The sequence below is a fragment of the Vicugna pacos genome, chromosome 34, assembly GCF_048564905.1.
Source record: "Vicugna pacos chromosome 34, VicPac4, whole genome shotgun sequence".
In the NCBI taxonomy this organism is placed as follows: Eukaryota; Metazoa; Chordata; class Mammalia; order Artiodactyla; family Camelidae; genus Vicugna; species Vicugna pacos.
The window spans coordinates 14,283,168-14,304,570 of record NC_133020.1 but is presented as its reverse complement, the minus strand read 5'-3'; the positions used below and the strand labels follow the sequence as shown (position 1 = coordinate 14,304,570).

At 48.5% G+C, this 21,403-nt stretch overlaps 1 protein-coding gene across 1 annotated transcript; it reads left to right on the top strand.

The window, feature by feature from the left end:
• Positions 1 to 366: 366 nt before the first annotated feature.
• Positions 367 to 18,700, top strand: EMP1 (epithelial membrane protein 1). The gene is made up of 5 exons (XM_006199881.4): positions 367 to 525; positions 13,735 to 13,847; positions 15,488 to 15,587; positions 15,699 to 15,839; positions 16,478 to 18,700. Exons 2-5 carry the CDS (start codon positions 13,770 to 13,772, stop codon positions 16,642 to 16,644), a joined length of 486 nt encoding a protein of 161 aa, XP_006199943.1. The 5' UTR covers positions 367 to 525; positions 13,735 to 13,769; the 3' UTR covers positions 16,645 to 18,700.
• Positions 18,701 to 21,403: the final 2,703 nt, after the last annotated feature.

Here is a 21,403-nt window from a genome sequence, read left to right as displayed (position 1 = left end):
CGAATGGGAATGTCGTGTGATGATTAGCTGGGATGTCAGGGGCAGGGCGCTGCCTCCCTCCCCGTCCTGCCCCCCAGAGGAAAGTGTGGGCCGATAACCCGCCTTATATCCATGGCAACCAAGTCTCCTTTCTGGTGAGGAGGAATGGGCTTCGGTAAACAGATCTATTTGTGTGACTCCTGTTACTCATTCGAAGCCGTGTCACTCCTTTTTCCACTGTGGTCTGTGCGTCTGAGTCAGAGGGCGCCTCAGCGGGCTTCTCTGAATTGATGGCTCACTCCCAGCTCCCTTGACTGACTGCCAACTTAGCAGGGCGTAGCTTACCAGCACTTTTTTTTTTTTAAGCCAGACTGATTCATAGAAACTCCTTTAAAACACAGTGAAAAGAAACCGCCCATCACACACCCTGCACAGCAGCGCAGGAAACTTATAACCTCGGGAGGCCGGCCCTCCCCTCACTGCAGGCACAGACTTCCAGGAGAGCAGACACCTGCCACCAGCTCCCGCCGCCCGCTGGACCCTCAGGTAGGACGGCTCCCCGCGCTGCGGGGGCGCCCAGCAAACTTTCTTTCCTCCCCACGGCTCTCCTCCTTCTGACCTCATCAAAGCTTTGCTTTTCCTCTTTCCCTTTGCTATTTTTTCTATGACTCCTTGAACTGTGTCCTTCAAGCTTTTGGCTGCAAGTGGACACAGAGACAACTTTTTCCTTAAGGTTCAGTAAAATACAGTTTGAAGGTGGGGGGGTGCAGTTCAGGGAGATCAGCAGGGCCGGGCTGTCATTATGTCTTGCGGGACCTGGGCACTTGCCCTGAAGGTGTGACAGCAGGGGGACTTTGGAGCTCACCGGGACAAGGTATTCCTTATGGAGGAAACACGGTGCATTTGGGAGATGACGTTCTGCACTTGGCAGACTTGTCAGTTCCTCTGTTTTGATTCAAAGTGCTTCAGGACTTGAATTGTTTCTCTGTCCGCTAGTCTTCTGCGGGTGATGGTGGAGAGATACCTGCTTTTCAGTTTATTTGTGTGGTTGCTTTTACAGTGGTCCTTTGCCTTGCTGGTTCACTTTTGTTTAAATTTCAATGTTTTTTTCCTTTCCACAGGATAGGAGGAGGGGGTGGATTTGTTTTAAAGAAAACCGTTAGAGAGGGAGAGGGAACCGAGCGGGGTTTCAAATAAAATGCGGGAAGGGTTCCTCTGGTGGAGTCAGGAGCCTGATGTGGATTCCAGAGTCCTTTCTCCCCTCGGCCAGATGTGGAAACTGGGTTTGGAGGAGAGGGTGGGGCAGCGGAACTTTATCTGTTCCTGTTAAAAAAAAAAAAAGTTGAATCGTTCTGTGCTTTCACCCCAGAAACCCCTGAATTTTAGTGCTGAGTGAAAAGATGGCATATCAGAAATGTTAAAATAATTTCTGTTTTTTTAGGTGGATGTGGGATTTTTCTGCATGGAAGGTAGTGATTGTTTTGGAATATTTGTCTTCTTGCTCTTTCCAAAACATGGTTGTACAAATGCAAACACTCGTGCTAATCACGAGGGGAATCTGGAGAAAGAAAGAAGAGGGATTTCTATTTCCTTTTTTTTTTTTTTTTGGCTAGCATTTTGGTTGAGGTGTGGCCCATTTCAGCATAGTTACTGGTGTATCCCCCCCCCACCACACACACACGTAAACAAGGCGAGGAGAATGACAGGACTCAGCTTGTCTGACGGAATTAGGCATTTCCTTGAGAAGTGCAGTTCTTTGGAAAGAGAAGATTTAAATGTAATCAGCCTGTGTACCTGGCACAGGCACGGCTCCTGGTAAAACTGCCCTCAACGGGATGATTAAACAAGTGCAAGGAGCTCCCGCATTTGCTTGAGATGTTTATTTTGTCCAGGATTACATGGATGTGGATTAGGGAAGCCATTATTAAGGGGATCGTAATGATATTCTGTGAAGCTAGTACAAATCTCTGAGTCTGTGTAGGTTCAAATGAGAAGGCCAGGTTTAACCCGTCGGCAAACAGAAAGTACTGACGCTCTGGGGGCATAAACCGTCATGGATCTCATTATTTGCGTGGCATTTCACGTTACACAGTTGTTATATAAATGAGAAAGTGTGCTGCCTGTTACTTCCTGGAGTTTGAGGGCAATTTTCTGAAAATGCGTCTCTGATTCCTGCTTTCCCCCCTTCCTCCCAGGAGTAGTGAGAGTGCCTTGGCTGTGGGAGTTTTTCTGGATTTCAGCTCTAAAACTTTGAGGATCCTGAAATGGGAGGGTTGTTTTTCCCTGCTGCCTCCCACCCTCAGAGGTGGATCGAATTCCACCCCAGACTCGGAAGAACGGGGAGGGGGTGGAGGGCTGTCTGGAGGGCTGCAGGATGTCCGGTCTGGCGTCCTGGCCCGAGGACCCCCCCAGATTTTACATTGTTTGAGGATACGACACTGTCCCAGGAGTTGGCAGAAGGCCATCAAGGACCAGCCCAGGGCAGATCGCATCCCAGAACAGAGGCTGGCTGCCTCCCAGGAGTACAGGGCAGTCTCTGAGCAGAGGAAAGACGTCCCTTCCCCAGACCGCGGAAAAGACTGCGGCTTCCTCAACTCTTTCTGCTTCCGTCCGAGGCCAGGTGTGGCCCATCCAGTTCCCAGGGGCATCCAGACTCCAGGGGGCCCAGGGAATGAGCCCTACAGAGGCCACGCTGGGGATGCAGACCCTCCTGGCGGGCTGTGGGTGCCTCTGGGGGTTTTGGCTCACTCCAGACCCACTGCGACCAGAGGAGAGAAAGCAGTCAGAGACCAAGAGGGCTTAGGGATGAAGACTCCTCAGAGCCTGATAGGGGATATACCTAAAAAGTGGCCCCAGAGAAGGGCACACGGCAAATTTAGTTACATTTCATCCTGGATTGTGGGCGTTGAGCTTGGGAGGAATCTTGGCGGTCAGCTCGTTCATTCTCCTACTATATGCAGAAATCTTACTTTCATTCCACCTTGGACAGATGGGCGTTTTACATTTCCCTAAAGTTTCCAGAGAAGCGGCTTGCTACCTCCGAGTGCACCTCCATGCTCACCCCCTTTGCAGGACAGCTCTAATTATGAGAGTTTCTTAGCTCCAGCAAAATTGACTTCTCTGTAACTTCTGCACTTCGTTCCTAGTTTCGCGATCCTAAAAATACCTGTTCCATTCTTGTTGTCCTCGACCCACTCAATGTTCTTTATCTTTTAAGCACTTGACCCTCATTTAATATTTAACGGATAAAAGTTGATGAATCTGTATTATTGTTGTTATTAATACCTAAGACTCAGAAAGCTTTGAAGCTTTGAAACTCTGCACATTAGGTGTCCACACTCAAGTGACTGGATCCTGATGTCTTTCATTTTCTCAACACGTGCATACGGCTCCCTCTTTAGCTGACACGTGTGTATATGGAGCTGCCCTGGACAGAAGCTCAGAGACACGTGGGACTTTCAGATATACCTGCTCAGAGCGACACACCCAGTTACTCCCACAAGGTCATGGTTAAATCAATCCAATACCAGAAACAGCTTCTCACTTGGCCTTGTGGGGCTGGTCCCTCAGCTTGGTCCATAGTCCATGGCGCTCACGCCTCTACAGTGTTCCCTCCTGTCATCGTAAGTACAGGAACAGACTGCCAAGCTGTAACCTCGGTCCTATTGCTGGCGGGCAGTCTGGATGCCCATCCCCTGAAAGGAGCTCATGACAGTTAACTAGTGAGCAACTGGAACTTTCTCACCATCAAGTTGCCTTTGCCGACACTCTTCCCAGTTGTGCCCAGAGGACCCTGGATTTCTCTTCAGTAATTAAGGGAGCCCAGATACGCTTCCAATTAGGAGTTTGCTTGAATTCCTAAGACCCCAGCCCCAAACACACACGTCTTAAGATCACTGTTTGGAACACTCCGGTTACAAGTCATTTCTCTCAATTTAAGCTGGAGACCCACTAATACGGAAGCCCAAAGATACAAGTAGAGGCCCTTGTGAGGCTTGCTGCTTCTCTCTCTTCCTTTTTAGCAAAGCATTTGGCTCCACATTCTGCTCCCTGCTGTGGAAATGGCATTTCTCGGGGACTAAAACGGACTCCTCTGTTCTTTGTGCCAGTGGCCTGTGGCAGTTTTCATATTTCCCGAGCCTGTTTCATGAATTCTCCCTTCAAATGGGAATAATTAATGTTGAGAACTCATGAGGCACATGTTGAAACTGGTGGTAAGCATCCTGGGGTAGGTGCAAGACGGGTGAATAGGAAGACAGAGGGACCGTGGTCTTGTCCCGACTCTGCTAAGTGTCGTGGGCAGGACGCAGGTCTTCTGGCTGGAGGGCACTGAGCTGGGGGTCTCTGCCCCTTGTGGCTCTGAGACTTTTGTTCTAAGATCCTACCATTCTTGTTCTGAGAAAGAAATCCCTTGGCTCAGGCTAACAGCAAGTTTAATCCATAAAAATTGGTAGAGAAGTGACATGAAGCAGCACGCTGCATGGGAACAGGCTCCTTAGGGAGGTCGGAGGACGCAGGTGGCCTCCTCTGCTCCACACACGCCCAGATTCCTTAGGCGTGTGGCCCAAGGGCTTTACCGTCAGGGAGCAGTGAGCATTCACCCAGCTCCCCGAAGAAGTGGAAGAGGTTTGATTTATGAAATTTAAAGGGCGCCAGCTCAGAGGAGAAGGGCTAGGCTCTCGAAGCCTCGTTAAGACACTGACAACAGCAAGGGATTCGCCAGGAACCAAACCAGGCTCAGCAAGGCCTGGAGCTGGTCCTGGGAAAGGAGCCCCACCCTCTTGTCAAGGAGGGTGTGGCCCTAAGGGTGTGGTTGAGAGTGGCTGGTCAGGGAATAGCCTTAGAGGAGGAAAGAGAAGGTACAAGGAGGCAGAGGGCGGGGAGTAAGGGGGGCTGCGTGTGTTTCCTTAGGCCTGTGCGTTGCGGGAAAGAGGGGGATGGATGGAAAGGCGTAAAAGGGAGAAAGAGCAAGTGGAAAGAGACGGCCAAGGAGGAGAAAGAACAAGGCAGATGTGTGAGGATGCTGCACACCCGACTCCCTCTCCTCTGGTCTGAGGACCCCCATCCTCAACATCTCAGGACTGTCCTTAGGGCCAAGTATTCTGTGCTCCCGACACTGTGAAGAATCTTTGTTGCTTGGCAACATCTGAGTTTCTATCGAGTATTTATGTCAATGGGGGTGGTGGTGGGGGGGTGATCTTCCCCCTCCCCGCTGGACATTCCTTCCCTTTTCAGAAGGATCAGATCAGGGCTGAGTGCAGAATGAGGTCTCTGACACTTTGACTTCTTTCAAATAATTGGGGCTGGAGCTGGGGACTTGGAGAGAAGTGTAGTTTCATGAAACCAGCCCTGTGTGTGCACTGACTTCAGAGACAGTGGTGGGCTTCACCCTGATTCCGCTTTCACTCTGGGGACCTGCCTTCCCTCCTTTGTCAAGGAATTGGACTTAATAGCCTCAGCCCGGCTGAGCCTAGAAACAACCAATGGCCCCCAGAGAAACGAAGCCCACAGCCCACCCCGCGCACTGAGGGTGCCCCCAAGGCGCCCGCATCCCTCCCAGCCCCGCCGCCTCCCCAGCCCTGCTGGTTGAAGCCTGCTGCCGCCACCTATTGTCGGGCCCGCCCAAGCGCCGATGGGGCTCGGCCACACCTTGATCTTCTTCCCAAACCCTAGTTATTATCTTGGTAGCCTCTCCCTCCGAGACATTCTGGCCGCCAGAACACTCCTCTTTCGTCAGAAGCAGAAGACAACGGAGCTTCCGTCCTCGCCCAGGGGACATGGCCTGATGGTCGGACCAGCTGCGGCCTGGGGGCGTGGGCTGGGCCCAGACTCCCCGCCCAGGTCTGGCCCGAGCCTTTGCAGATGCTGCCCAGATCCACCCCCGCCCTGGACACAAAAGAAGACAAGGGGAAATGAGAGAGAGAGAGAGGTTATTCTCCTTGGGAACATTTGCAAAAACAAGATTCATGCTGCTGGTTTGCTTTTAGCAGAGTTCTTGGCCCTCAGATTCTGCCAGAGAAGCTTTGAGCCCATCCCGCCGGGCCTAGGCCCTCATTCTTCATAAAAGAACAGAAAGAATAACCAACAACCAAACAGCCTTTGCTCCTTGTCAGGCCCGGGCCCTTCAGTCCTCGCACTAATGCTATGAGGTCTGCAGATCACAGGTAGAACGTGCTGGCGTCACCGCGATGTATGCCTCCAGCATCCTATAATTCTACACGCCAGCTAGACCTCGCGAAAACTGAAATTAAAAAAAAAAAAAGTGGTGCAGGCAGGAGCTGAACCCGGAATCCATGCTCTTTACCGCTCAATCCTGTGTCTCTCGAGGACCCACTGGCCAGAGAGGTCATGTCCCTTCCCCAAAGTCAGCAGTTAGTCCGAGGCAGAATTTTTATGACAATCTGATTGTCTAATAGGTGCTTTCTTTCTTTCTTTCTTTCTTTCTCTCTTTTTGCCCTTAAACAACATGCTTGTCTTCCTACCTGCCCCCTGACCCCACCCCGTTCTTCATCGCTAACAACGTGAGAATCATGCTGGTCTGTACCAGGGCCAGATAAACAAACACCACTCTTTCAATAACAGCCCCCACTTATGAGAGCCCACGTTTGGGAGATGCCGTCCCCTTGATCCCAGGACCATGAAAAAATAGTCATTTTCTTGGGAGCCTGTGGATCCCTGTTACTTTCGCTGCTTGATTGATGTTTCTCCTGGTGGTAAAAAACTGCCATGTGCTCCAACACATCAGGCCCTGGCATGGTGTGTACACGGCGAGGCACAAGATGACGCGCTTTCCTTCCACACCCAAACATCAGACATCCAGAAGCAGGAGGAAATGGCCCTTTAGGATTCTTTTTCTCCACATGTTTCCCACGGAGACGCGAAGGCCCCTCCCCTCCCACCCCCTCCGTAAAAACAATATTTAGAATGGAAAAGTACACTTCACATAAAACAACAATAACAATGGTCATCCAAGGTCTCATCCACTCTGCCTGCCTTTAATCCCAGCCTTTTCCGCCTCCGGATACATCCTCTACGGCTGCTCCCCAAAGAGAGTGTTTCCTTTTCTGCTTTTGTGGTAAATGGACATCCATTCTGCCAGCCCAAATGGTCCTCAGTGGGAAACAGACACATCAAAACAAACCAGCAAAAGCAAAGTGATGCGGACGGGGAGACAACAGAGAGGCGTCGGCGCCAACGCCCTGCACAGTGTCCGCAGAAGCACAGCCCCAGTTTTGGGTGTGACGCTGTGGAGGACGCAACGGGCAGACGACCAGGCGTGGCTTTGCCTTTCAGCTTTCTTGGTGCCTGGGAGGAGGCATCTGGGTTGGATGGGATGAGAAAACTTTCTTCAAAGTTCACGGTTATCCAGAAAGAGATGCAGATTTCACTATGGGGAAAACATCAATCAGTGAAAAGACAGAGTCGCGTCTGGAGGTGGCCGAGGCATCTCAGGACTGTGTTATGACTTGCTGGAGATCGGGGGGATCTCAGGTGACGTCCTCTGGCTAATTCCCTGATAACCTGGAAGGTCTGCTGTAGAGTGGCCATTTCAGAAAAATGCTAAAGAGGAAGCATTAGACAAAGGGCAGAACTAAGATCAGGGTAGCTGCTGCCAAGAGCAGGCTCTGACTCATGGTCAGGACTTTTCTAATGGAAGTGGGGGGTCTTGGTAGGTAGTGAGCTCCCCGTGACTGGAGGAATTTAAGCATGATTTAGGTAGTTCCTCGGTGTAGAGTTGTAGGTGAGTTTCATGTATTGGGAAGGAATTTTAAAGCCCCATTTCAGTCCAGAGACTCTATAATTTAAAGAGGTAGATTGGAAAGTTAAATCTGTACACAAAATAGGGTTTAGGAGTTTAAGATATTTTCTTTGCATTCCCTTGTTTCCACTTGAATAAAAGGCAACAAACAAGTATATATCCTTGCATATTTAAATGTCAGAGATACTAGGGAATATTCACAGTGTGTTACAGTAAGATGCTTAATACATAGTTATGGTAACACATAAATAATTTCTAAAAATAATCCAGGACTAAAGTTCACATATATAAAGAAGGGGAATCATTTTCTGTCTGGAATTCTGCTGTTTATTATGAAGACTTCAGTCACTTTGACATTGATTATTTTTCTGTGGAGAAGAAAATATTGTCTTCCTTGATTCATTTATTTGCTCACTAAACAGATATTTGGTGCCTGTCATAGACAAGATTCTCTTTTCAGGAACTTAGAATCTTAGGGGTGGGGAAGCCAAACATTTTCATTAATAACTGTTACTAGGCGGGCTACCACTCGTGGTTTTAATGACAGGAGGAAAATGACTACTTCTGTCCTATGTATCTGGGAAGGCTTCCTAGAGGAGGCAGAATTTGAGCTTCTTTGAAAAGAAATTGATAGGTAGTTACTGGAGGATGGATGCAAAAACAGACCTTTTTTGGGGAAACAATTTCTAGGATTCCCAGTCCAGCATGAGATGTTTGGATCCTCTTTCCTGATTGATGGTGGGGTTTCTGGAGGATTCTGAGCGGAGGAGGGACAAGGTCAGATAACCCAGTGGCGCAGAGGTTGTGCTAAAAGAGCGAGGAGTTGAGAGAGAGGATCATGGGAGAGGCTGATGGTCCTGAGCTGGACAATGACAATGGGAGTGGAAAGAAAGGAACGCACAGGAGATAATACTGAGGAAGAATGCAGGACCTGACTGTCATGTTTTTGGCAATAAAACTGCTGTGAGGGGAAGGGGCGGTAGGTACTTTGGCAGCGGGTCATCCTTGCTCCTGTCTCCCTGGAAAAGCCTGGGCTGTCTTAAGCTGTCAGGGAAATGACCGTGCTGTCTTCTGGCTTCTCAGAAAGCTCTCCTGCGCCATCTGGTAGAGGATGCCTCCACTTTGCCTTTGTCTGGGGGACTCCCACCCACTCTGGTGAATCATGGACATTTGAGCTCTGTGGGAGTCCCCCATTACTCACACAGCTCCCAGCTCCCCGTTTCTGATTATGTGACACCCGCAGGCTCAGACTAGTTCTTCAGTGACTCAAGCTCAGGATTTCCATCACTTCTTTGCTGGAGGAGTAGGTTTTTGGTGCGCTATTTTGTTGTCTAGCTCCCGATGATTGTTCCTTAGACCACCCCACAGCACTGCTTCCCCCAGACTCTGGTGGCCGTTCAGTAAACACACAGACTACAGGGCAGGAAGAAGTTATCTGACCCCTAGCTTGGCAGTCATGGAGCCAAATGACCAACATCTCAACTCCCCTACTGTCCCTTTGGAAGTTAATGATTCTCAAAATCTCTGTAGTCTTAGTTACCCAACAGAAAAAAAAAAGGGGGGGTGTCCACAGAGGCCTGATTGATTTCTCATGGTCAGAGTGCCCTGAAAGTGTCAGGCTACCTGAAAAAGGCAAAGGGGCTATGGAAGGCAGTCTCAGGGCTGTGTTCCTTTGATTCTTTCATTCTGGAGGGAGTGGGTAGTGAAAGGAGGCGCAAAACTAATAAAGATTCAAGTGGATGCAGCCAACTAGAGAGGACAGTTCTCCCCATCCCCCACATTAGTTAGGCATTTCCAGCTCCAATCACCAGCAGCTGAAATGGGCAGGGCCATTTTCACCACCTATAATAGATACCCTGTGAGCAAAGAACTTCGTCCAGATCTAGAATGGTCGGTGGTTGTGAGGCTCGCATCAGGGACCGGAACATAGAGAGACCGCGGCTCTAATGTGGTCCAGGTGATGAGGGAAGAAAAGGAGAAATGTGGTCAGAAACGAAGCTGGCGGTGGTGGGAAGGGAAGTGGCAGGACTGTCGTTAGGGCAGAAGGGAGAACAGGAGAAGGGTAGCAGAGAGCCCGTGTGTGGCTCTACGTCTCTAACCTCCGTTTCTCTTAACCATTATTTCTCTCCAGAGTCAGCAGTCATGCCTCCTATACGTTTCTCAGTTTTCCACCCAGCCCCATGGAGCCCTGACCACCCCTGTCCCAAACCTGTTGGGTAGCTGAGGGTAAAGGGAACAATCCTGCTTTGCTTAGAGTGACAAGTGGAGAAACATGTCCTTGGCACCCACCGCAGGACAGTCAGTGGACATCCTATCCTTTGAGAACGCCGTGAATTCACTGGCTCTGGTGGCCTGGGGCCAACTCCAAGCACCACAGATAACGTGGTTATGGAAGTCCCCAACCACCACGTGACAAACTTGAGGACTGCCTTGTGCGCTGGTGCTCTGAGAGGCGGGTGCTGCGCCCAGCCCTTCAGAGCTGCAGCGCCGTTCTGTTGATCTTTACTCCCCGGTTTGAGTTGCCTGGCTAGGACTAGGGGCATGCTTTCCACTGGAGAGAACCATCCATAGCCTTTTGGAGAGAACCCAGTTATTGTGTTAGTGAAATATGCTGCCAGGAAGGAAAGTTGTAGCAGCCGATACTTCCAAAGACATAAATGCTCAGAAGTGGTCTCTTTTCAGTGCTTTTCTGTGGAGTGAGGCACACAGCAGGGCAGGGAATGAGGCTCTCTGAAGCCCGCACTGCTTGTAACGGGCGGATGGAAGTCTCAGGAGCACAGGATCTTCTTTATACCCAAACTGTTTGATAGGTCCCCACTCACCTCTTAGGTACCACTCAGGATGGTCCCTACAGAGCTCAAGGATTGCCTCTCCCCCTCCCACCTCCCTCTGGATCAGGGTTTCTCTGCTCGGGAGGTGGGGGGGGGTCCTCTAGTAGAGGGACCGGGTACCTTGGGACGATCTAGGCCAGGTAGTTAAGAAGACAGTTGATTCTGTTTCCAGATGTGTTGGGGAGGGCCCCTGAAATGAAAGGAAGCCTCTCTAAGCTGATAATGGATGATACTAATTAAAACTTGACAAACTGGGGGCAATGAAAAGATGGAGCAGTTCCTCTATGTGTTACACTACAGCTGCAGCCAAACAGCTCCGACTTCTGGCTCAACACAGCAGGCCAAAGCAGAGAGAACGGTGTGTGCCGTACGCAGAAGAACTTGTTCATCCAAGATGTTTTGCTCCTTTCTTTGGTGAAAAGATGTGGCATATGATTACAAAAATCTAACTGCCCTGAAAAGGAGTCGCTTCCTCGCTTGATTCCCCAACCCGCGCCCCCGGCCTGTGCTCCCCGGGGGGATGATGACCAGAGGGGCTGTGGTTTAGATCAGAAGTGTGATCCAGTGGCCAGGAACTCCGTGCCCTCGGGGCACGGTGCATGCGCCAAGGTGGAGGTTCAGGGCATATGGAAGGGGATAATGTTCAAGTCATAAAGGAGAGAGCGTGAGCCGGGGCGAGAGGCATTAGGCTGGACTTTGGAGGGTTACAGAGCAATCCAAGGAGACAGAAAATGCAGCTGAGTCCCTACCAGCAGGTAAGGGAGGAAACATAACATTTTCCTCCATGCCATTTAAGAGGCCTCTCTTGGTGTCTTATATTCCATCCTTGGCCCCTCAACCCCTGAATGGGAGAGGATGTTTGTCAATTAGAAGCAAAGGAATAAAAAAGTCATTTATAGGGCCCAAGGAGGATTAAACATAAGACTCATTATATAATAAATTGATTCCCTGCATTCAGGGAATTAAATCATGCCTGTTCCCATCCCCGTGGAGGGGTGAGGTCAGGACCTAGTGATGGATCTTGGAGATGTGGAGAGGATGGTCACGACAGGGCTGAAAAGGGTGAGCTTTCTCCTCCTCACCCCCGAGGGTGTGTTCCCCGTGGTCCCCCCACTCACGGGACAAGGATTAGGCGTAGTGACAATTCCTAAGGGCACCAAAATGTTTTGATACACACAGCCTTGTGAACTGAATAGCAGACATCCTACCGCTTGTACTTGGCGTGGCGCAGCCTGGTGACCGCCACCTGGGCTGGGTTGGCAACAGCGACTCAGTTTTGTTGGGTAATAATCGTAGTACTGGTAACACAACCAAAGCAACCTCGGCAGTATCTGCCACGTGCCAGGGGCTGCGCTAGAAGCTCCACCTACATGATCCAATGTGACCCCCCCACTTCCCTGCACAATTAGCATTTCAGCCCCCACTTCGTATCGGAGGACCCTGAGACCAAACGGTTGAACAACTTTATATGATTTGAACTCAACCTTGGTCTAATTCAGAAACTTCTAACTGTGCATGAAAGTCAAGCAGAAAATTGTTGGAGGTGTGCAGCTACCTGAGAGAAGCGAAAACGAATTTGAATGCGCGGGGAGATTATTCACGGCAGGTGTGAGAGCTCCAAGCTCTCCCCTGAAGCGGCAGGATAAACTTCATCATTTTTGTCGTCCACAGTTGAATTGGACACATTTCTACAAAAAGAGCCTAGGTTGCAGGGAAGTGCTCAGATGGGGAAGGAGGGTAGTGGTGGTTGGAATGGGCTGGGGTGGACAGTGGAGACCAGGGTCTGCCTCTCCTTCCTGGCCTGTCAGGAGTGAGGCACACTCTAGATCATTCTAGATTCTGAGTGCCTGCTGAGGAAAGGGAGATGAGAGAAAAAGCTCTGGAAGGGTTGGAATGATTGTACCGGTGCTCTCCGATACATAACCTGGTCCAGTGTGAAAATGACTCAGGTGCACTCAAAGCTTCAATTAAATTAGGTGGAGGGAGAGAGGGAAGTGGGACAGTTGCTGGAGGAGCACAGCCAGCTCCTCCCTGGGCGGGGACAGCCACACATCCGCCCTGCCTAGCGCGGGAGCCCTTTCCTTCTGAAGTTCCCGCAAGCCCGCAATTGCACCTGACCTGCCTTGGGCATCACAAAGCCCTCTTGCATCTGACATCAAAAGCGCCTCCCCCTCCAGCAGCCTTCACTCTTTATTTTCTAGGCTTTACGATCAGTGGGCTCCCTTCTGCTCTGCTGAGATTATGGCCGAACGCTTCTGTTTGTCCATGCACATTCTTAATCTATATCAGTTCCCCATCCTTCCACCCGCCGTGGGAATGAGGCTTGAGGGACTGGAATTGGGGGCGATGTCTCACACAAGCAGAAGGCACGTTTGGTGGTCTCTCAAGCCGCCTCCTTCTAAAAAGCCCCCGGAACTGTCATACTGAGTCGTAGGATATAGAACCCTCTACCCCCAGACCAACAGCAAAGTCCCAAACACGACACAGCCCACAGGCTCAGGTGCAGTGATACAGGTGTGAAATGCCCCAGTAGTAGGTGACCAGACCATTAAATTGGAATTAGGCTGTTATCATTATTGAGTACCGAACAGCATTATTATAATAGATGTTGTGGCTCTCACATTTTATATCTCATCCGGGATCAAATTAGTAGCCTGTTCAGTCCATGGGTGTTGAGTAATAGCTGGAATTCTGCGGAAGGCATCCACTTCTGTTGAAATAGCTGGGTGAGCAGTTTGACAGCAGCGTGGACACTTCCCTAGTGGAAAATGGAAATTTATGTGACCTTGTTGCACAGAGACCTGAAAATTATAGCTCTCAAGGGCCTTTTAAAAGTCAAAGTCCTACTTTTGGCCCCTAAAACACAAACAAACTAAAATAATAACAGTTATCATAAACTTTTCTTGTTTTGAAACAGGCTGCATTAGAGGGATGAGCATATAAATACCTCAGAGGCAGAATTATTTCCATTTAGATGTATGTAAATAGACAAATAGGCACCCGGGGAACTGGGCTACCTAAGTGTTTTCAGGAGTTTATGATGGTTTTTTTATGGCAACTCCTCCTGGTTTCAGCAGATCATCCACCTGTGTGGGAAAGCGGAATTATCGTGTTGGGTCTGACACTAACCTCTCCTTTCCCTTTTGTGTTCGGCTTTCTTTTCAGAGCTTTCATCACTCCCAAGCTCTCAAAAAGCCAAGATGTTGGTGTTACTGGCTGGTATCTTTGTGGTCCACATTGCCACCGTCATCATGTTATTTGTTTCCACCATTGCCAACGTGAGTCGTGTTCTTTAGCACATCTGTTCATTCAGAAGTTACTTGAATATGTATGTAAAGTGCTACAAAGGAGGTTGAAGCCACAGTCCTTGCCCTTCGTGAACTTACAGCTTGGTCGTGGGAAAAAACAAACACACACTTGCACTTCAAACAACCAAGTAGCAAATGTTTACAGGAGTGATCCCGCCAGGCTGGGGAACGGAGTGAGGCTCCTCAGCAGAGGGGGAGCTTGGAGGGTGGGTAGACGGGCGTGGCTTCTCTCTGCTAAAGATGCGGGGGGAATGGATGAGGGGGCTGCAACCCAGCCAGGCGTGCCAGCCAAGGAGCCCAGGTGACAGGGACAAACTATGTTCAGGGCATAATGAGGACATTCGTGTGGCCGGAGCAGAACTTCCTTTCCTTCTGGGAACCTTGATTAAAAGGATAGATGGGGATGAGAGACTTTGGTGGCCTGACCAGCAGATTCAAGTTCTGAGCAGAGAGCAGCATGTGAAAGTGGAATCTTGCAAGATTAGCCTGGTTGCCCTGAATTAACTCAAACAAAAGCCAGCAAAAAATAGGAAGGTGCCAAGTCTCTTCTCTTTGAACCTTGGGCTACTCTGACCTCTAGTGGTAGTTTGCAGTGTTCAACTTCCTTTTATTGTGCTGCTCTCAGGAAAAAAACAGGGCAGCTCCTTGGACCTAAAAACCAAGGCTGCCCATCACTAGACAGACCAAGATGGCTCCAGAATCTGTTTAGGTCCCTGTTGCAGTTGAAGGATAAACGGGTTTTAAAGTTCAGGTGGAAGAGTTTTGCCAACATGGGTGGGTGTGATTATAAGCAGGGCTAATGTAAGCATTACCAGGATGAGACAGAACCTTCCCCCCATGTGGCCCCTTCCAGACTCATTTAGCCATTCTGTATGCCAACCCCCAAGTCTCTCAGGGTAACAGTTCTGATAAATGACTTCAAACTGTATTAGTGGATACCAAGGGCTGAATGTCTGAATTATCAGCCTCTAATATGGGGCTTGGCACACAGCTGTTTACTGAATCAAGAGCAGGCAGGCGAGCTGACACCCTGGGTCTTGCTTTTCCAATAACTGGTGTTTTAACGGACACTCTGTGTGGACAAGGCTGGGTGTTTGTTTTCCATTCCACCCACTCTTTTCTCACTTTTCTCTTGGGACTTTTGTGACTTCAGTTTTAGTGGGACCTTATTTCCACCAAGAGAAGGGCCGCTGAGCCATATGGTATCATATTTAAGATTCAGTCCTTTTGAAGAGTATTTGAAAAAAAAATTTTAAATTAATAAACCCATGGTAAAAATATATATTTAAAACACTACCAGCAACAGTATTAGAGATAATTTTGACAAAGCCATGACTAAAGTACGTGAAAATGTACCAAGAATAATTATTCAGGTTATGTTAATTTTTAAGCAAGATACTACGTTTTTAAATGTTGCTTTAATAAACATTGGGGAGAAGATTTTGGTTTTGAAATAATTCTTGAATATGATTATTTTATGTCTACAAATTAATTTAATTTGTCCCCTAAAAAAAAAGAATTGGTCCTGACACAGGCTGATCTGTCGTTTCTTTTTCTTGTAGAGCAGAGGATCTGTTTTTAAACAACTTTTTGTTTCTTTCTGATTTCAGGTCTGGATGGTTTCAAATAACGGAACAGTATCAGTAGGTCTTTGGAAAAACTGTACTACCGATAATAGCTGCCAGGGAGACCTGTCATATGGCGGTGAAGGTATACACAAAGATATTGTACTCGGGGCTGGCAGTTCGCGCTCAGGGAGAGACAGCCCCTTGGGGACTGGTTAGCCTAACACCCTCCCTCCCTCCCGCCCTGTGTCTACAGACGCCCTCAAGACAGTGCAGGCCTTCATGATCCTGTCCATCATCTTCTCCGTCATCTCCCTCGTGGTCTTCGTGTTCCAGCTCTTCACCATGGAGAAAGGCAACCGCTTCTTCCTCTCGGGGGCCACCATGCTGGTGTGCTGTGAGTATCAGTTTACACTGAAAAAAGCTTCCACGTAGATCTGAGCGTGGATGTTCAGCTTCAAGAGCTGAGCACATGCTGCTGCGAAATTGCCTTACACAGTTTTCTCCTGTGGTTCTTTGTACTCTTTTTGGAGAACCCCTGATAGTTGCTTGGAATAACAGCCCTTATCTGCTTCATTGTTTAAAGCTGGGGCTCCAGGGCGACTATCCCTGCCCATCGGTAGCTTGTATACCAAACACGTGAAGGGGTGGGAACGTGGGGGTCCTTAGATGAAACCACTACCACGATGCATGCGATGAACGCAGTTTGTTGAAAGGCTGTGTTCTGCACCCCCGGGGCAGTCTGCCCTTGAGCGCTGGGGCTCAGTCGGGAAAGCCAGGTGGTGGACCTGAGATTCTGGGTTTTACTTTATAGACACAAAAACCAGTGCCAATGTGAGAACCCAAGTACCTCTGATTTAGCAACACAACCATCGAGCTTGGTTCAGGGCACACTGTTGGGGGCTGAGCAGCCAGATTTCATTTTCCCCTTGCCTGTGAGGGAAATAGGCTCTTTCTAAAATTATAAAATCTTTTCCTTGGTCTTAATGTTAAAAAACCAAACCAACAGCTAACCATTTTCTCCCCCTCCTGCAGGGCTGTGCATCCTGGTGGGCGCCTCCATCTACACGAATCACTATGCCAACGGTTCTAAAACCGGAGTGCAGGAGAGTCACCATGGCTATTCCTTCATCCTGTCCTGGATCTGCTTCTGCTTCAGCCTCATCATTGGCTTTCTCTATCTGGTCCTGAGAAAGAAATAAGGCTCAGCCATGAATGGGGATCTGGGGGGTGGGGAGGAGGGAGCCGTTGAATCTGGGAGGGAAGTGGAAGTCGCTAAGCAGGAAAAACCAAGAGAGGGAAGCGGGTGGGGGAGGGGAAGAAAGAGGGGAGGGGCGGAAACCCAAACGTTGCTGAGCGGGGCCTGTGCTGTCCAGCCCCCGACCTGGGAGAAAGCCGGGGGCTAGGACGGATGCTCCCATGATGCGGGCCAGAGGGCCTCCCTGGCTGTTCTGTTACACACACTGCCTGGGGCCCCACAGCGGCCACGTCTCGGGCTCCACTTCCGACGGTGAGTTCCGGGTCTTGCCCTGCAGTCCTCAGACCTCCTGGCCCGCGTTAACCTAGTGGTACAAGGTCCGGCAAGAGCAGATGTTTTTGAGCGGAGGATACTAAACCTGGGAGCCACCCTGCCCTTCTGACCCAAAGCAGAACATCACAGCGCAGTGTGAAGGGGCTGCAGGAGGCCCGGGGCCAGCGAGCCGTCATCCCTCCACACAACAGACAGTCAGCTCTGTGGAAGTCAGCGGTATTTGTGACAAAATGGAAGGAAGGGAGGTCTTGATTAAGGCCAAGTTGGTGGGTTAGCCAAACCGAGAAAGACAGCTTTTCCCAGTGGAAGGCCTGGGGCACGATCAGGGCCCAGACTGCTGTCCCTCGTGGAGACCTCTTGCTGTGGACTTTGCTAGGCCTCTTGCTTAAAGCCAAGGCAGCTCCCTGAAGTTTCTGTAAAGCCAGTAACGACCAATTCAGTGGTGGAAGCACCACGCAAGTTACAGGGACAAGGGGCGCTCTCGCAACAAGGCTATATTAGGGTTATGTTTTTAGGATCCCCTCTCCGTGCAATCAGTGTTTGTTTTAAGTACCTAACGTGAGACATAGCTCCTGGCAACACAATCTGTTACTCTCCCTCTAAATTCTACACTTTTGAGGAAGTTTTATCCAATTATCCATGTTGGGGATCAGGGCTCCTGGGCTCAGAGACAGCTGTCGCTTTGGCATGAGCTGGAGCGGTCATCTTCCAGAGGTCCTGCCCAGCGCACAACACAGGTGAGGCAGGGCAATTCCGGAAGCTTCTTAAAACACATGCAAACCAAAACCGAACAACAGATCGTTGGGTGAAAGGTGCTATATAATTGTCAAGTATTAAACATTCTAGATTTCAGTCACGATAAGAACAGAGTGTACTTCCGGGAAAATAAGACAATTTCCATGAGAGAAATTAAAACACAGGTGATGGGAAGATATTTTCTTTAAGAAAAAAAAATTACCCCCTAACTCTTGTGGTGCCCAGTCGGATGGTAATTGAGCTTGTCTGTTTCCGCAAGAGTGTTTCTATACAGGACTTAGAAGAATGTAGTGTGGTTTTCCTGGTCAAGAAGGCTCTGGCCTGGTGCAGCTATCTTAAGCCATCTCAGATTCTGCCTGGAGGGTTTTATTTTGGGGGGGAAGACATTTCCCTTCTCAGTCTGAGAAGATCTACCCTAGGGAGAACCTGAGACATCTTGCCTACTTTGTTTCTCCTAGCTCCCTTCTCCTCCCGTTTCTTATATACTTTTCCTTCTGCCACGGTTGCTGGTATTTATGTAAAAGGACTATTACTAAGTATCTTTCTTTATGTTCGTTCTGGTTAAGGGAATGTTGAGGGAAGACCACCAAATTGTTTGGGCTCGGGTTAAGCGGTTGGCAAGCAAAACTTGTCAGATGGTGAACTTTAAAATTATGATTTAATGATCACGTGATTATAGAAGGTTGTCTTATGTGCAGAAACGGGCTTACATATCAGATATATCCAAAAGAGATACTAGCTTTGTGTTAAAAAGTCAAACAATGCTGGAGTGAACTATGTATTCCCTTGTCTTTTACTTTGTTTCTGTGACATTTATGTTTCATGTAATTTGCATTACGTTGGTGGGTTGTTCTAGTACTGTATTTGGCTTCTTCTTTAATAGATCGATATTTCATATACTATAATTGTAAATATTTTGATACAAATGTTTATAACTCTAGGTATATAAAAACAGATTCTGATTCCCTTCACCATGTGAATGTTTTCTTTCAAAAAAATGTAAGAACAATATGGCTAATAACTGTGTTTATTCCAAATCGAGTTGTCAATCAGTTTGATTTGGACAACTTGGCATTTATCTGAGACATGAAGCTACTTTCTGGTAATACATTAGGCATTTCTACAATAACTCTTTCAGACAACTGAATGTTACTAAGTATAGTTTTATCTTTAATTAAACCTCTTCAGCAAAAAATGGAACTTCATAAGCTGATCCATTAGAGAGAGGCTATGATCTTGAATCAGAATGGCTTGTGACATTAAGAAATGAAATACTTGTAAATTTTCTTTGAAATAATCAACTCCTCTAATGTGTCTTCAACATATAAAGCAATTCACAGAGGCATACATCACATACATTGGCAGGAGCCCATTTGTTGCATAAACTGGGGCATATGGGCTCTAGGAGAGAAGGAAAGCTTTAATGCTTTCTGGGCTCAGTAAAGGCTGGAATCAAGGGTGGAAAGCAGGGTAGGTGCTGTGAACCCCAGCATCCTGTCAACACCAATATGATAAGAATGGTTTTAATGTGGACTGGGTAATCTTTCAGTCCCCTGTGGTCTTGGATGAAATAACTGCACAGAGCAATGCACAAAAGAAGACACAATGGAGCCTGAAAATAAAACCTCAGCATATTCTTAAATTAAATTAGTCACATTGCATTGACTATTGATAGCCTCTCAGGGACCCACATGATTCCTTAGATTGCTTCTGGGATACTAGTGTAGGAGGCGACTCCTCCCCCACATCATATGCCCAGTCAGGATTAGACTTCCAAAGCATCCCCTTCTTCCTCTCTGCCTATGGGTCTTTAGTTAGAATCTCCAACGAACTCCCAGCCCTGCTAAGATGGAATCTTCCACCTCAAAGCCCTGGATGGTGAATGGGGAGACACAGAACCAATAGGATGGATATATGGATCTCTATATCTCTATCTATCTATCTATCTATCTATCTATGGAGAGAAATATATTTTGATGAATTGGCTCATGTGATTATGAATGCAGGCAAGTCCATAATGTGCAGGGAGGGCTGACTGGTTGGAGAGTCAGGGAAGAAACCAATACTGTAGTTCAAGTCCAAAGACTTGTCTGCTGGCAGAATTTTCCCTTGTTTAGCGGAGGTCAGTCTTTTGTTCTATTGAGACCTTCAACTGATTAGATGAGGCCCACCCACATTATGGCAGGTGACCTGCTTTCCTTAAATTCTACTGACTTAAATGTTGATCTTATCCAAAACACCTTCGCAGAAACATCCAGGATAATGTGGGCACTGTGGCCCAGTCAGGCTGACACTTAAAATTAACCATCATTGGTGGGGGTCTAGCTTATTAAGCATTTTCAGAAGTGATTTAAAAGAAGCTTAAACAGTGGAAATCTTTATGTTTACAGCTGACACGTAGCTCTTTTAAGTAGCAAAATAGTGACACATGGGAGTTAACTTGCAGGGTGATGTTGGCTGTCCTATGAAGACAGAAAATTGTCAGAGTTCTTTTAAAAGGAGGAGCTTAATGTTGAACTTAATGTCTTAGGTAGAGTCAAACTGAATTGAAGTGGTTAAGTAAATACTCGTAGGTGAAATGGGTCCAACTTGTAAGTTTAGGGAAAATAAACTACAGAGCCCTCCGCGCCCACTTAAGAATGGGCCCCCTTATTCAAGGTGATAAACCTGAGGTACCAACGGTTCACAGGCAGCTACGCCACTCTGCTTTGGACTCAACTATTACAATCCCTGTGCAAAACTTCACAGTTTCAGACACAGAAAAAAATTTCAGAAAGGCTTTCAAAGAAGGCCTGTGAAAATTAAGAGGAGATTGCGTCGTGGTTCTGCAGGGGAGGCTTGGTGCTGGGCCCCTGGCTCCCAGCCTGCCTTCCTTACTGTGCACTTCTGGGCCCATCCGTCATCACGAGGGACCTTGAGTGCCTGCAGGTGGAGACCCCTGCCCACACATCCAAGACCAGCCCTCACCGCTTCCCCCTCCTGCAAATGGCTGCCCCTCAGCCATCCCAGACCACCCGTGGCATGGTCTGACCTCTGAGTGGACGGGACCTGAGAGGAGGCTCAGGGGAAGGTGGCCTAGAAATGAGGTTGGGGATGTTTGGGCAGGGAATGTGGGGTCCTGGATAATCAGAATATAATCTGGAAGGAGAGTGTGGGCTCCACTGGGCATGCTCCTTTGGCTCCAAGCCCAAGGACTTCTTATCCTTGTAGGGGTGTGGCTGGAGGAGGGTCAGAGCAGAGCTGTAAAGCACAGGCCTCGGGAAGGCCCTCTCACCAGGTCTCAGGGCAGTGGTTTCACAGCCTTACTCCTCACTCACTATTGTCCAGCCTCCCTCCAGCCCATCTGCTTCTGCCCTCCCCACTCCAAAGCGAAGGCTCTCCTAAAGATCAACAGTCACTTTAGATTCCCTAGCCCAGTGAATACTCTTTTTGGTTTTTTTTTTTTTTCCCTTGATTCCCTCTTCATTTTATCTCTGTACTCTGCATGGGTGACTCAGTTAAATTCATATAGTTAATCAACACTTATCTTGTAAGGATTCCAAATTCTGCATTTGACTCAGACCCATTTTCTGGATCCAGTCCCACAAGAGCCCTGAATTCTACAGAACACATTACGTTCCTCCCCCTTGCCTAGTCTCCAGAAATAACAACCTGTCACTCGGATGCACAGACCA

Coding starts and splice junctions, on each gene's coding strand:
- EMP1 (XM_006199881.4), top strand. CDS start 13,770: ATGTTGGTGTTACTGGCTGGTATCTTTGTGGTCCACATTGCCACCGTC. Junction 13,848..15,487: donor TTGTTTCCACCATTGCCAAC/GTGAGTCGTGTT, acceptor TTCTGATTTCAG/GTCTGGATGGTTTCAAATAA. Junction 15,840..16,477: donor GGCCACCATGCTGGTGTGCT/GTGAGTATCAGT, acceptor CCCCTCCTGCAG/GGCTGTGCATCCTGGTGGGC.